The sequence below is a fragment of the Chiloscyllium plagiosum genome, unplaced genomic scaffold (assembly GCF_037043375.1).
Source record: "Chiloscyllium plagiosum isolate Xiang-an unplaced genomic scaffold, Cpla_swu_hap1 HiC_scaffold_11, whole genome shotgun sequence".
Classification (NCBI taxonomy): domain Eukaryota; kingdom Metazoa; phylum Chordata; class Chondrichthyes; order Orectolobiformes; family Hemiscylliidae; genus Chiloscyllium; species Chiloscyllium plagiosum.
In genome coordinates this window covers 79,557,387-79,574,012 of record NW_028270149.1, presented here as the reverse complement: position 1 = coordinate 79,574,012, position 16,626 = coordinate 79,557,387, and the positions used below count along the sequence as shown (strand labels likewise).

General features: G+C 44.4%; 1 protein-coding gene across 1 annotated transcript in view; it reads left to right on the top strand.

The window, feature by feature from the left end:
• LOC122547866 (sodium- and chloride-dependent neutral and basic amino acid transporter B(0+)-like) overlaps nucleotides 1-16,352 on the top strand; it is an 83,901-nt gene extending 67,549 nt beyond the window's left edge. Inside the window, exons 9-13 of the mRNA XM_087991809.1 lie at nucleotides 1,963-2,081; nucleotides 3,746-3,845; nucleotides 10,123-10,232; nucleotides 11,236-11,406; nucleotides 16,215-16,352. Coding sequence (XP_087847935.1) covers nucleotides 1,963-2,081; nucleotides 3,746-3,845; nucleotides 10,123-10,232; nucleotides 11,236-11,406; nucleotides 16,215-16,352 — 638 coding nt within the window. The remainder of the gene's footprint in view (nucleotides 1-1,962; nucleotides 2,082-3,745; nucleotides 3,846-10,122; nucleotides 10,233-11,235; nucleotides 11,407-16,214) is intronic.
• The last annotated feature ends 274 nt before the right edge of the window (nucleotides 16,353-16,626 follow it).

Genomic DNA, 16,626 nt, shown 5'->3' with positions numbered 1-16,626 from the left:
CACTTCTGCCACCTGCAATCAGACCCAACCACGAAAGATATATTTCCCTCTCTACCCCTATTAGCATTTAGTTGAAACTATTCCCTCCATGACTCCCTCATTAGGTCCATGCCTCCCACCAAGCCATCCTCCACTGCCACCACCTTACCTTGCCACCGCAAGAGGTGTAAAACCTGCACCCACACCTCCCAAATCACCTCCATCCAAGGCCCTAAAGGATCCTTCCCCATCTGGCAGAAATGTTTCTGCACTTCCACACACGTCATCTACTGTGTCCTCTGCTCTCGATGTGGTCTCCTCAACATTGGTGAAACAGGCCGCCAACTCGCGGAACATTTCAGGAACATCTCTGGGACACCTGCACCAAACAGCCCACTGCCCTGTGGCTGACCACTTTAACTCCCCCTCCTACACCACCAAGGACATGCAAGTCCTGGGCCGCCTCCACCGCCAGATTCTAGCCACCCGATGCCTGGAGGAAGAATGCCTCATCTTCCACTTTTGGACCCTCCAACCACACAGCATCAGTTTCCTCATTTCCCCTCTCCCCCATCTCATCACAAATCCAACCCTCCAACTTGGCACTGCCTTCTTGAACTGCCCTACCTGTCTATCTTACTTCCCACCTATCTACTCTACCCTCCCATCCAACCTATCACCATCACCCCGACTTACATCTACCTACCGTCTTCCCAGCTATCTTCCCTCAGCCTCATACTTACTCCAACATCCTATTTATGTCTCAGTCCCTTTCCCCATCCCCACATTCCTGATGAAGGGATTATGCCCAAAAAGGTCGACTCTCCTGCTCCTTGGATGCTGCCTGACCGGCTGTGCTTTTCCAGTGCCACACTTTTCAACTCTGATCTCCAGCATCGGCAGTCTTCACTTTCTCCTAAACTCAGCAAAGGCCATGCAAGCATGAGGCTGGAATTCAGAGAAAGATGACTGAATTTTTGTGTGTGACTAGAAGGCAGTTGTCAGGGACGTGAGAGGCAGTGAGGGTGTGTGTAAAACAACATGTGAAAGAAAACAAATATCACAATGAGTGAGAAAATGTCACATTAAGGTTGAAAGAATACATTGGCCATGAGCATGTGAATAGTAACTCACATCGTAATTGTATATATGAGTGTTTGTACAGATTGCACTTCTGACACAGTGATAGTATACCTATCTCTGAGCCAGAAGCCCTAGGGCGCCAGCACATCTCTGAACACGTTGATTAAAAATATCTGTCAGAAAACATGTTACCAAAAACGTTGATCATGTCTTTGTCACAGTTCCTTAATGTGTAATGCACTACTTACTGTCTGAACTAACTACTGACTCAACAATCAGTCCAAGACTCACTAACAACCAACTTTTCAGCAACAAACATGATATGTCATTTTCCATTCTTTCATCTCAGTCATGATAAATTTTGTGGAAATCTCAGATATGTATGGATTTGTTTTTTCCTATCAATTGGAGTAAATACCCATTATTCCAAACTCTCTCCTTCCTAACTCTTAACTAAATTCCTATGTATTACAAAGAGATACTAATAAGGCCAAGTGAGTCCTAAGAGAAACACAGACAAATGCTTCTGGAAATTCACATAAATTGGATTCATGTCGGTCAACTCAAAACCATATGAATTAAACAAGATGTACCTATGTTGGACTAAATCCACGTTGCCTCTTCCTGTCCAAATCTCAGTTGATCCCAGAAAAACAGTCTCTGCATCATAAAACTCCTCTACCTTTGATGCAAATAGGTTTAGCCATAAATGTAGTAATATTCAGGTTTGGATGCTGTAAAAGATTGATAGCCTGAGAGTCTCTCCAATAACTGAGAGAGCAGACTCATGGTAAAATGGAACGTGTCTCCATCTGCCCCTCTGGTCTGCTCAGTTTTAGTACCTGTGTAAGTTTTTTTTAATTAATTACTGATCGCAGATAACAATTTTCATTTTCCCAGAAAATGTCATAACGATTCTGCTGGACAGGTTTCCGGAATATCTACGATCAAAGCGCTTTGCTCTGACAATTGGCATTTGCGTGTTGTTTTATTTGTGTGGCCTTGTGAGTGTAACACAGGTAAATTGCTCCGATAATTTGTTCTGAGTTTTTGTATATTGCTTGTTGTAGCTAGGAAGTTAAAGCTTCAAATTATTTAGAAATAAAGAAAGACTGTGATTTTGATAGCAGTTATTTTACCATTTGTGTGATAATGTGCAATGTTGCTATATTGATGACTGCATTGGTGCCACCTCGTGCTCCCGCAAGGAGGTTGAGCAGTTCATCAACTTCACCAATACATTCCACCCCGACCTTAAATTCACCTGGACCATCTCTGACACCTCCCTCCCCTTCCTGGACATCTCCATCGCCATTAATGACGACCGACTTGACACTGACATTTTTTACAAACCCACCGACTCCCACAGCTACCTGGATTACACCTCTTCCCATCCTACCTCTTGCAAAAATGCTATCCCGTACTCCCAATTCCTCCGCCTCTGCCGGATCTGCTCCCAGGAGGACCAGTTGCACCACAGAACACACCAGATGGCCTCTTTCTTGAGAGATTGCAATTTCTCTTCCCATGTGGTTGAAGATGCCCTTCACGTCCCACACCTCTGCCCTCAAACCCCACCCCTCCAACTGTAACAAGGACAGAAACCCCCGGTCCTCACTTTTCACCCTACCAACCTTCGCATTAACCGCATCATCCACTAACATTTCCGCCACCTCCAAACGGATTCCACCACCAGAGATATATTTCCCTCCCCACCCCTTTCTGCTTTCCACCAAGACCGTTCCCTTCATGACTACCTAGTCAGGTCCACGGCCCCCCAACAACCCACCTGCCCATTCTGGCACCCTCCCCTGCCACCACAGGAATTGCAAAACTTGCACCCACACCACCTCCCTCACCTCCATCCAAGGCCCCAAAGGAGCCTTCTATATCCATCAAAGTTTTACCTGCACATCCACCAATGTCATTTATTGTATCCATTGCTCCCGATGCGGTCTCCTCTACATTGGGGAGACTGGATGCCTCCTCGCAGAGCGCTTCAGGGAACATCTCCGGGACACCCGCACCAATTCCTCCCCCCCCCCCCCCCCCCATTTATCTCTCCATCCCGGAGACTCCATGCCCAAATTCCTGATGAAGGGCTTTTGCCCAAAGCGTCAATTTTCCTGTTCCTCGGAGGCTGCCTAACCTGCTGTGCTTTTCCAGCACCACTCTGATCTAAACTCTGGTTTCCAGCATCTGCAGTCCTCACTTTTGCCTAGTTGATTTTAACCTAACTGCAAATCCTCTTGCAAGGATGCCTACAATGATGCTGTGGGACTGAGTGGCTCTGTCCATTCTCCTGTTACTAAATATAGAACCTGAGATCTTGTAGGAGAAAGTGAGGACTGCAGATGCTGGAGATCAGAGCTGAAAATGTGTTGCTGGAAAAGCGCAGCAGGTCAGGCAGCATCCAAGGAGCAGGAGAATCGAAGTTTTGGGCATGAGTCCTTCTTCAGGAATTCCTGAAGAAGGGCTCATGCCTGAAACGTCGATTCTCCTGCTCCTTGGTGCTGCCTGACATGCTGCGCTTTTCCAGCAACACATTTTCAACCTGAGATCTTGGCCAAGATCAAATTGTATCTGAATAGAAGCACACAACTTTTATGTCACAGGAAGCACCTGTTTTGTGCAGGAGACTGCTGTCGTTTTCTGAAGAACTCATGTCTCATTGTAATTTCAGGCTGGAGTTTACTGGCTGCATATAATTGATTATTTCAGTATTGGATGGGTCCTCATTTTAACAGCACTGCAGGAACTCTTCGGTATAGTTGCTATTTATGGTAAGTTGAGAAAGAACTGAAACAACACAAAATGATGCAGTTAGAATTACTTGCATGTATCTTCATGTCTCTTCAGAAAACATAAGACAAATTAATTGAAAGATGTCATAGAATTAGAGTTGTACAGCATGGAACCAGACCCTTCGGTCCAACTCATCCATGCTGAACAGATTTCCTGTCTTAATCTGTTCCCACTTGCCAACACTTGGCCCATATCCCTCTAAACCCTTCCTATTCATAGACGCATCCAGGTGCCTTTTAAATGCTGCAATTGTGCCAGCCTCCACCACATTTCTGTCAGCTCATTCCATATACACACTATCCTCTGTGTGAAAAAGTTGTCCCTTTGGTTCCTTTTGAATCTTTCCCTTCTCACACTAAACCTATGCTCTCTAGTTTTGGACTCCCCTACCCTGTGGAAAAGACATTGTCTATTCACCCTATCCACGCCCCTCATGATTATATAAACCTCTTTAAAGTTAGCCCTCAGCCTCCGATGCTCCAGGGAAAATAGCCCCAGCCTATTCAGCAACTCCCTATAGCTTAAAAGCTCCAATCTTGGCAATAGCCTTGTAACTCTTTTCTCAGCCTGTTCAAGTTTCACATCTTTCCGACAGAGGGAGACTAGAATTTAATGCAATATTCCAAGAATGGACTAAACAAATCCTGTACAGCCAAAACATTACCTCCCAACTCCTATACTCAATGCACTGACAAATAGAGGCATGCATACCAAACACCTTCTTCACTATCTGCCTACATGCAACTCTATTTTCAAGGCACTACATACCTGCACTTCAAGGTCTCTTTGTTCAGAAACACTCCCGAGAAACTTGCTTTGATTTGCCTTTCCAAAATGCAACACCTCACATTTATCTAAATTGAACTCCATCTGCCACTCCTCAGCCCATTAGCCCATCTGATCCATGTTCCCTTGTACTCTGAGATAACCTTCTTGACTGTCCACTACACCTCCAATTTTGGTATTATCTGCAAACTTACTAACCGTACCTCCTATGTTCACATCCAAATCATTTATATAAATGACAAAAAGCAGTGGACCCAGCACCAATCCTTATGGTACACCGCTGGTCAGTCTGGAAAGCAACCCTACACCTGTTCAACCACTTTGGTATCAAAATAGCTAGCTTTCCCTGGTTTCCAAGTGATCTAACCATGCTAACCAGACTACCAGGCAGAAACTTGTTGAATGCATTAGTGAAGTCCATCCCGACTACATCTACCACTCTGCCCTCATCAATCCTCTTTGTTATGTCTTGAAAAACTCAAGCAAGTTTGTGAGACACAATTTCCCACCCACAAAACTATTTTGATTATCCCTAATCATTCATGCCCCCCAAAGGGGTGAGAAGTGACTCAGTGGTTAGCACTGCTGCCTCACAGCACCAGGTACCCGGGTTCGAGTCCACCCTCAGGGACCGCATGTGTGGAGTTTGCATATTCTCCCCATGTCTGCATGGGTTTCCTCTGGGTGTTCTAGTTTCCTCCCACAATCCAAAAGATGTGCTGATTAGATGAGTTGGCCATCCTAAATTGCCTATAGTATGGGTTAGGTGCATTATTCAGGGGTAAATGTAGAGTGATGGAGTCGGTGAATGGGTCTGGGTGGGTTACTCTTTGGAGCGTTGGTGTGGAATTGTTGGGCCAAGTGGCCTGTTTCCACACTGTACGGATTCTATGATTCTATAAATACATGTAACTCCTGTCCCTCAGGATCCCCTCCAACAATTTGCCCACCACTGATGTTATGCTCATAGGTCTATAGTTCCCTGGATTTTTTTTAACATGTTTGTAAAATAATGGCACCACAGTAACCAACCTTCAGTCTTCTGGCACCTTCCCTTGGCTATCGATGATACAAGGCGTCCAGCACTCACTTCCCTAGCTTCCCACAGGATTCTGGGCTACACCCAATCAAGTCCTGGGGATTTATACATCTTTATGCATTTTAAGGCGTCCAGCATCTCTTCCTCTGTAACGTGGATATTTTTCAAGATGTCGCTATTTATTTCACCAAGTTCTGTAACTTCCATATCCTTCCCCACAGTAAACATTGTTTAGTATCTCGTCCAACTCCTGCAGTTCCACATATAAGTAGCCTAGCTGATCTTTGAGGGGCCCTATTCTCTCCCCAGTGGCCTGTTTGTCCTTAATGTACTCGTAGAAATCCTTTGGACTCTCCATGACCCTATTTGGCAAAGCTATCAGATGTCCCCTTTTTGCTCTCCTGGTTTCCCTCTTAAGTATACTTCTAATGCCTTTTTAATCTTCTCAGGATGCACTCGATCCCTTCTATCTATACCTGACATATGCTTCTTTCTTTTTTTTGACCAAAACCTTACTTTCCCTCGTCATCCAGCATACCCTACCAGCCTTGCCCTTCACCCTAATAGGAACATACTGTCTCTGAACTCTCGTTTTCTCGTTTTTGAAGGTTCCCCATTTTCCAATTGTCCCTTTACCTGTGAATATCCACCCCGATCAACTTTCGAAAGTTCTTGCCTAAAACTGTCAAAATTTGCCTTTCTCCAATTTAGAACTTCAACTGTTATATTTGGTCTATCCTTTTCCATCACTATTTTAAAACTAATAGAATTATGGTCACTGGCCCCAAAATGCTCCCCCACGGACACCTCAGTCACCTCTTATTTCCCAAGAGTATGTCAAGTTTTGCTCCTTCTCTAATAGGTACATTCACATTCTGAATCAGAAAGATTTTCTTGTACACTCTTAACAACTTCCTCTCCATCCAAGCGCTTAACACCATAGCAGTCCCAGTCTATGTTTGGAAAGTTAAAATCCCCTACCATAACCACAGTATTATTCTTACAGATAACTAAGATCTCCTTACATATTTGCTTCTCAATTTCCCACTGGCTATAGTACAATCCACATAAAGTCATCACCCCTTTCTTATTTCTCAGTTTCATCAAAATAACTTCCCCGGACTTACTCCCAGAAATATCCTCCTTAAATACAGCCATAATGTTATCCCTTATCAAAAACATCACTCCCCCTCCTCTCTCACCCCCCACCCCCATTTCTATCCTTCCTATAACATTTGTATCCTGGAACATTAAGCTGCCAGTTCTGTCCATCCCTGAGGCAGGTCTCTATAATTGCTATGATATCCCAATCCCATGTTCCCAACCATGCCCTGAGTTAATCTGCCTTCCTTGTTTGGCATTTTGCATTGAATGTAAATGCAATTTAATTTATCAGTCCTACTTCATATTTTTTGTTCCTGCCTGGCTTGACTCTTTGACTTGCTCCCTCTCTCAACTGCACCAGTCTCAGACTGATCCCTTTTTTCATTATCTCCCTGTAATCCCAACCCCACCCACCTTTCCTCATTTAAATCCTCCCAAGCAGCTCTAGCAAATCTCCCTGCCAGCATATTAGTCCCCATCCAATTCAGGTGTGATCCAGCCTTCTTAAACAGGTCATTTCTACCCAGAAGAGATTTCAAAAATCTGAATCCTTCTCCCTGCACCAGCTCCTCAGTCAGGCATTCATCTGTTCTATCCTCCTATTCCTACCCTCTCTAGCTCATAGCACCGGGAGTAATCTGGACTTACTTTTTAACCTGCTGCCTAATTTGCTATATATTCTCTCCTCAGAACCTCATTCTTTTCTCTTCCTATGACATTAGTTGCAATGTGTAAAACTATTCCTGCTGGTCGCACTCCCCTTTGAGAATATTCTGCACCCTCTCCCAGATACCCTTGATTCTGTCACTACACCGGCAATATACCATTCCAACTCGCTGTCGGACGCAGAAGTGTCTCCCTGTGTCTCTGACTAGAAAGTCCCCTATCACAATCGATTGCTTGGAACCTGACATACCTCTCATTATATTAGAGCCAGCCTTGGTACTAGAAACCTGGCTGTCAGTGCTATATTCCCCTGAGAGTAAATTCACTCTCTACATTTTTCAAAGTTAAAAATTACACAACACCAGGTTATAGACCAACAGCTTTATATGGAAGCACAGATGCACAATCCTTTATCCAAAATGCTCCTCTCCAGCTGGCTTTTGGAATTTGAAATTTTTTGATTTGAGAATAATTGACAGTTTGATGGTGAAATTTTAAAGAATCTTACCGAAGAGCAGACTCACTATGAGAAACGGGCCCTGAGACAGAATTGAGGCCAGCCAGTGCTGGGCCATACCCACTCATGTCACATCTGAGTGATACACACGGAGTGCATGTGGAGTTGGGTTAACTGTTTGCATGCCAAACAACCTTGTTAATGAGATAAAATCTTCACAAAAAACCTTCAGATTTTGGAGCTTTTCGGATTTCGGGATTTCAGATAAAGTGTTGCCTACCTGTACAAGCTTTCAGAGCACTGCTCCTTCATCAGGTAACTAGTGATGTTTTTCAAGTATGTTTTCAAAACAGCATATTTATTTGAGATGGGGATAGCCACAGGAGACTCCTGCACTACCTGCCTCCCTCTTCTATGTTTCCTGGAGGTAACCCATCTACCTGACTGTATCTGAGGTTTATCTCCCTTCCTGAATCTGTCACCTGATGCACCTGCTAGCCCCTATAAATTCCTCATTGCCTCTAACTGCCCCCCAACTAATCCATGCCATCTGATAGGATTTGCAAACAAACCAACTTCCCGAAGATTTAATCATCAGTAACATTGAACTTCTCCAAAACCTCTCACATCCAACAGGAAGAGCACATCACTCTACTAAAGGCCGTCTTTACACTTTAATAATCTGCAGACCCAGAAAATAGCACAGTCGTACTACTCTAAAAGCACTCCTCTTTGTACCTATGCTTTATATTGTTAAGGTTCAATCAAGAGACAGATCTCAATTAAAGATATACTAAAAAACAACCACTCTACTCACTATTATAAATTTACAAAAAAAGTAAGGTTACACTAAAAAAGTTCCACTTATCTGCTTCCCTGCTGTAAAGTTCCCACACAGGTTTCTCCAAGGTGAATTCCACTGTTTGTTTATTTTTCTTAGAAGGAACTCTGATGTCCAAAGATACTTGTTCCTAAACAACAGAGGCAGTCAGCAGTGCAAGTTTACTGCCTGGTCAGACATCTAAGCAGGTTTACTCATAGAGTCATAGAGATGTACAGCATGGAAACAGACACTTCAGTCCAACCTGTCCATGCCGACCAGATATCCCAACCCAATCTAGTCCCACCTACCAATACCTGGCCCATATCCCTCCAAACCCTGCCTATTCATATACCCATCCAAATGCCTCTTTAATGTTGCAATTGTACCAGCCTCCACCACATCCTCTGGCAGCTCATTCCATACACGTACCACCCTCTGCATGAAAAGGTTGCCCCTTAGGTCTCTTTTATATCTTTCCCCTCTCACCCTAAATCTATGCCCTCTAACTCTGGACTCCCCAATCCCAGGGAAAAGACTTTGTCTATTTATCCTATCCATATCTGCTCTCCATTTCTCCTTTTATAAAGTACTGTTGTTTTGATTTTTTTTCCAAAGTACCAAAACAATGCAACACCTTATAAAACAGTGATTACAGCTCCAAAAATGTGAGGAAATCAGCTCCAACACTGAAAACACTTCGAAAAAGGAGCAGCTCTTACATTCTTAATTTTTTCCCCATCCTCCATCTTGGATTACCCAGAGTCCTGTGATTTAGATCCTCATTTGCAAGTGTACCTTCTTTAATTGTCAAAGATCTGTCCAACCACATGTGAACACCTTGTATTACTGGGTTACAGTTAGCTGTTGTTGGGGTCAGTTTTGCTGCCGGCATATTCCTGTTAATTGCTGATGGGGAACCTGTTCAAACATCTTCATTCCAAGCTCAATTGCTGTTTACTACAGAAACCATTCAGTTCCCCCCAATCATTCAGGCAGGTGGGAAAACATAACAGATTGTGTATTCATGAGGTTTCATGTGATCTCCTGAAATCCACCTTCCATTCTTTATCTCTGCACAGAACTTCCTTTGATGCTCCCCCATTCTGATAACAGGGTCTTGTCCATCTCAGTACAGATCAGAAACTTGAGCCTTTCTTAGAGAGACTTCTTCAGGATGTAAAGAAACATTTTATTTTCACGATAATTGGGTTGGTGACAGGGAACAAGTTCCTCCCCTGGTTTGAAATCCTGAGCAATCTCTTCTCTGGTTTAACCTTTTCATCAGTGATACCCTGTACAAGATGAACTTCAACAGTAAACAAGCCACCCTGAAGACAGGACAGAGCGAGTGATGGTGTCTCTCTGCTTCCTTGTTCACAGGGACAAACCGATTCATCAAGGACATTGAGATGATGATTGGGGAAAGGAATTGGCTTTTCTGGCTCTGGTGGAAACTCTGCTGGTTATTTGTCTCTCCGTTTGTATTAGGAGTAAGGAGATGTTATATTATTACTACATAGATTATTGTCAACTAATTAAAATGATGTTATAGTTTAGAAATAAGCAAAGGTTTGCACTGAGAAAAATTCTCATTCTGTGAGAGGGACAAAAATGAGGAGGCACAAATCTAAGATGGTCCCTAATAAATCCAATAAGGAATTTGCTCGGGAAACAAATGGAATGTGCAACTTTCTATTGGGAAGAGCTGAAGCAAGTGGCAAAGATATAGCCAAGAGGAATCAGGTTAGTACATGAGGAAGAAAGAAATGTACAGTTCAAGGAGAACCAGTGAGAGGAGACTTATATGGAGTGTAAACACTAGTAAAAAGGTCTGTTGGGTTAAATGGCCTGCTTTTGTACTGTACATTTTGTTGTCAATTCAGTTCTTCATTGTTGATATATTGCTTGATCATTAAAAATCTAATGAGCATGAATAATTAATATTGTAGAATTAAATTTACAACATTACAGACAGTTACTGATTAAATGTGATTGGAAACTAAATGCATTTAAAATAGTAAATGCAGAAGTAAAGTAATAAAAAACATATAAATCGAACACATTCTTTAAAATTTCTTAAAATTCTGAATATAGAAGCCCTCTTTCCAAAAATAATTACATCACCTACCCCACACCCCTCACCTGAACTCATGAAGAGTGTCATTCCAAATAAAAACAGATAAAGATGTTTTGGAAATATTGTGCCATGGGAGAAATATCAGAGAAAGAAAAGTGCTGTTGTGAATAAGAGAGGGAAAGAAATGGATAGGAAGGACATGAAAAGCACTCGAACACAGCGTGATGTTGATGTTTTTCAGGTGATACACCACAAACCACCTTACATAATGTTTGTTTGCTGAAGAGGCTTTACTTGAATTTCTGATATGTAATTTCACACGATGTTTCTGTGAACAAAACTGAAGATAGTCATGTTTGACATATTAGATTTTGTTCTGTATTTTTGGTGTTGACTTATGTAATAATTTTAAACAGATGGTCTTCTTCTGGTCCCTAATGACGTTTGTCCCACCAATGTACGAATCTACTCGATATCCTGGCTGGGTAATAGCATTTGGCTGGTGTCTGACTATTATAATTGTTATCTGGATCCCTATTGTGGCTGTAATAAAAATTATTCAAGCTGATGGCTCCAACTTGTACCAGGTAAGGATACACCTTAATAAATTTCAAAGAGGAAAGAATAAGTCTCCAATATATAAATTGCATCACCAGTAGAAGTGTGGAGAAGGTGAATGACAATTATTCTAAGGTTTATGTTGATTTTATTTCAGATATTCTCCCAATATTTTTATTTTTGGAGTGAATTTAATCTGTATTTATTTGTTATTTCAATGAGAAACTCCAGAGAGAAAAATTGGACAAGTTGAAAATGAGCTGAGCAGATGTGAATCACCCAAGTCTGTTCCTTTTGATGGAAATAGCACACAGATATCATGCTGCCTGCTAACCTAAAGGAGAGTTACATGTGTACTCCAATGTGCACACTTAAGTGTACTGTTGAATAGCTGCACACTTCAGCAGGGAGCCCATGTTTTTTTGAGGAGTGCACCACGGAAAGATAGTTTCCACTAGGAACATAGGAAGAGCACGAGGCTTTTCACCATTTAATGTGGTTATGGATGATCAGACATTTCAAAGCCTTTTATCCACATTACACCCACAATCCTGTACACCACAGGTAATCAGAAATCTATCAATCTCTAATTTAAACATACTCGAAGACTGACTCTGTGGGAAGAAATTCCAGACCCTCTGAGTTAAAAGAAAATCTCATCGTTTCCCCCTTATTTTTACATTGAGCCACCTGGTTCCAGATTTCCCAACCAAAGTAAACGTCTGACTTGCACCCAACTGGACCAGCCATTTAAGTGCTAAGGTAGGCTTGGCATCCCCAACATGCTGAAGGAATAAGAGGCAGGGGAGGGAAACATGGCTATGTAGTCTGCAGCAAATCACTTAGCCTGACACAGCCTCAGCCTGAAATAGTTCAACTCATCTGAGAGTGCTGGGTCACATCAAGGTGCATCATAAAATCTATGCACACTCTTACACTCTCACTAACCTCCCCAACACTCACAATTCTACCATGGTCCCCATTCAAACTCACCAAACCCCCTCACTCTCACACACCCAACAATGCCACCCACTTATTTGCACTCATCACACTCATACTCACCCACCTCCTCACATCCACCATCCGCTCCTGACACTCATTCACTCTCCTCATACTCAAACTCACCCACCTCCTCACACTCACCCACCCCGACACTCTCTCACACCCATCCACCTCCTTCCACTAACACTCACCCATCCTCCTCAAATTCATCCATCTCCTCACAAACACACACACAACACACACATACACATGTGCACACACCCACACATATACACATACACACGCGCGCACACACGCACACACCCCAACTTCCTTACACTCATTACCACCAAGCTCCCTCACTCCCACACCCACCAACCCCAATCACACTCACATCTACCAACCCCCCTCAATCTCTATGCACTATCCCCCTCACACTCACACCCATCAAAGCCCCCTTACTCACACCCACCCACCCGCCTCAATCTCACACCCACCGACCTCCCTAACTCTCACACCTACCAAACCCCCTACTCACACCCACCAAACCCCCTCACTTTCACATGCACCAACCTGCATCACTGACATCCATCTATGCCCCCCATTCTCACACCCACTAACACCCTCACATTCATGCCCACTAAACCCCCTCACTCTCACACGCACCAACCCCCATCACTCACACCCACCAATTCCCCTCATTCTCACATCCAACACCCCTCACTCTCACACCCAATACCTCTCACTCTCACACCCACCAATCTTCCTCCCTCTCACTTCCACCAACACCACTCAGTCACACCCAACAATCCCCCTCATTCTTACAGCTCTGCGGATGCTGCCTGACCTGCTTTTCCAGCACCACACTCTTGACGCACTCACATTTACACCGACTGACCCACATCATTCTCACACCCACCAAACCCCATCACACTCACACCCATCAAACCCTTTCACTCTTATATCCACCAATCCCCATACTCTCAAGCACAACACCCCTCACTCTCACACCCACTAAGCCCCCTCACTCTCACACTCACTAACCCCCCCATACTCACACCAACCAAACCCCGCTCGCACTCACACCCACCAACCCCCCTCACTCTCATTTCCAACAACCACACTCACTCTCACATCCACTAAGCTGCCTCACTCTCACACGCAATAATCCCCATCACTCACACCCAACAAGACCCCTCACTCACACACCCTCCAACCCCCCTCACTCACACACCCACCAACCTACCTCACTATCACACCCACTAAATCCGCTCACTCTCACACCCACCAAACTGCCTCAGTCTGGCACCAATCAACACCCCTCTCACTCAAACCTACCAACCTCCATCACTCTTACACCCACCAATCCTCCGCACCCTCACACCCACCAACCCCACTCTCATACTCACAAAACCCCTTCATCCTCATACCCATCAACCCCCCTTACTGTCACACCCACCAACTCTCCTCACTCTCACACCCACCAACACCCATCACTTTCACACCTACCAAACCACCTTATTCTCACACCCATCACTCTCACACCCACCAACTCATTCACTCTCACACCCAACAACTCCTCCCACTCTCACATCGACCAACTCCCCTCACTCTCACACCTGCCAATTCCTCTCACACTCATACCCACAACACCCCTCACTCACAAACCCAGCAAATCCCTCTCTCTCACACCACCTTCCCCATCACTATTGTACCCACCTATCCTCCTCACTGTCATACCCACCAACCCCCCTCACATCACACCTACCAATCCTCCTCACTCTCACAGCCACCAAACCCCCTCACCCTCTCACTCACCAACTCCTCTCACATCACACCCACCAACCCTCCCCATTCTTGCACCCACCAATCCCCCTCATCCTCATACACATCAACCCACTTGACTCTCACACCCACCAAACCCCCTCACTCTCACACCCACCAACCACCCTCACTCTCAAGACATCTTGGAGTGCAGCTTCACAGTTCCTTGAAAGTGGAGTCACAGGTAGATAGGATAGTGAAGAAGGTGTTTGATATGTTTTCCTTTATTGGTCAGAGCATTGAGTATAGGCATTGGGAGGTCATGTTGTGGCTGTACAGGACATTGGTTAGGCCACGTTTGGAATGCTGCATGCAATTCTGGTCTCCTTCCTATCAGAAGGGTGTTGTGAAACTTGAAAGGGTTGCAAAAAGATTTACAAGGATGTTGCCAGGGTTGGAGGGGTTGAGCTACAGGGGGAGGCTAAACAGTTTGGCGCTGTTTTCTCTGGAGCTTCAGAGGCTGAGGGGTGACCTTTTAGAGGTTTAAAAAATCATGAGGGGCTTGGATAGGGTAAATAGACAAGGGGTGAGTGAGTCCAGAACTAGACATCACAGGTTTAGGGTGAGAGGGGAAAGATATAAAAGAGACCAAAGGGGCAACCTTTTCATACAGAGGGTGATACATAGATGGAATGAGCTGCCAGAGGAAGTGGTGGATTTGAACAATTACAGTATTTAAAAGACAACTGGATGCGTATATGAAGAGGAAAGGTTTAGAGGGATATAGGCCAAGTGCTGGCAAATGGGACTAGATTAGATAAGGATTTCTGGATGGGTTGGACCGAAGGGTCTGTTTCCGTGCTGTACATCTCTATGACTCTATGACACACTCACAAACACCCTCACTCTCACACCCACCAACCCCACTCCCTCACTCTCACACCTACCAACCCCTTCTCTCACACAGTCAACACCCCCTTTCACTCTCACAACCAGAAACCCCCCTCACTCTCACACCCATCAACTTGCCTCACTCTCATACCCACCAACCCCCTCACTCACAACCAGCAATCCCCTTCACTCTCACACCCACTAACCCCCTCTCTGTCACACTCAACAACCCCTCTCACTCACACCCACCAACCCCCTCTCTCTCACACTCAACAACCGCCCTCACTCTCACACCCAACCCCCTCTCTCTCACACTCAACAACCCTTCTCACTCTCACACCCACCAACCCCCTCTCTCTCACACTCAACAACCGCCCTCACTCTCACACCCACCAACCCCCTCTCTGTCACACTCAACAACCCCTCTCACTCTCACACCCACCAACCCCCCCCCTCACTCTCACAACCACCAACCCCCCTCACTCTCACAACCAGCAATCCCCCTCACTCTCACACCCACTAACCACCCTCTCTCTCACACTCAACAACCCCTCTCACTCTCACACCCACAATTCCCTCTCACTCTCACATCCACCCACAATCTCAAAATAAATTATAAAATTCTGACATATAATTACTCTATCCCCACTATTTCTTTACTTCTACTTTATGAATGAACTCTTTCTCACTGCAAAATACTACATTCAGTGCCATCTGTCCTTTTATTGGGCAGTGATTTACACAGCTATATTTTCTCCAATGTCCTACCCTACTGCTGCTCACTGTTTCTGCAAACTCCAGCCACAATAAGGCAGCTGGCCCCTTGTTCTCTCCATGGGGAGCAATCCCTCCCTCTAGCCTCCCCTTAACCTTGAGTGTTGGGAAATGAGTCAGAATGGGGTGGGATGGAGGGTTGGGACAGGGGCAGCTTTCTCATACCTTTGTGTCATCGTTCTTCTGCTTTCCCAAGGAAACTAGGACACAGCCATTCCAACTGCTCCTCAGATCCCCTTAAATATAGAGCTTTACACGAACAGGTAGGAGCTGTCACTAGGACTCCCGGACTGGTCAGGAATCCTGGAGCAGGGATTGACATCCTCATTGCAAAATAAAATGATTGAGACTGGGATTCTTTTCTCTGGTTAGGGGTTAATGATTTGGTTAAAATTAGGTCAAAATACTTTTGCTTTTCCTTTCGCAGAAATTTACTGCCGCTTTCAAATCAGCCCCTGATTGGGGTCCGTACTTGGAACAGCATAGAGGGGCAAGATACAGGAAAAGGCCTGATTTACCAGAAGCCCATGTCAGTATGGAAATTCTGTCAATAGGATCTTTGTGAAATTTTAATGAAAAATGTATTCTTAACTTGTGATCAATTGTAAAATCCTCTTCTCTTCTGGTGTTCATTCATTGTAATTTCAATGGGGAGTCTCTTGTGCAGCCAGTAAATCATTCAGCACAATTTATCTCTGCTTGAATTTTCTGTTTGAATCTGTTTGGGTCTGTCCAGCTGAGTGCTTCTGCCTCTCAATTTTTCTCACGTGGCTCTAACTCAACCTCGATTTCTCAATATCTATTCTTGTCGTATGGTGTTGAACTTATAATTATTTTTT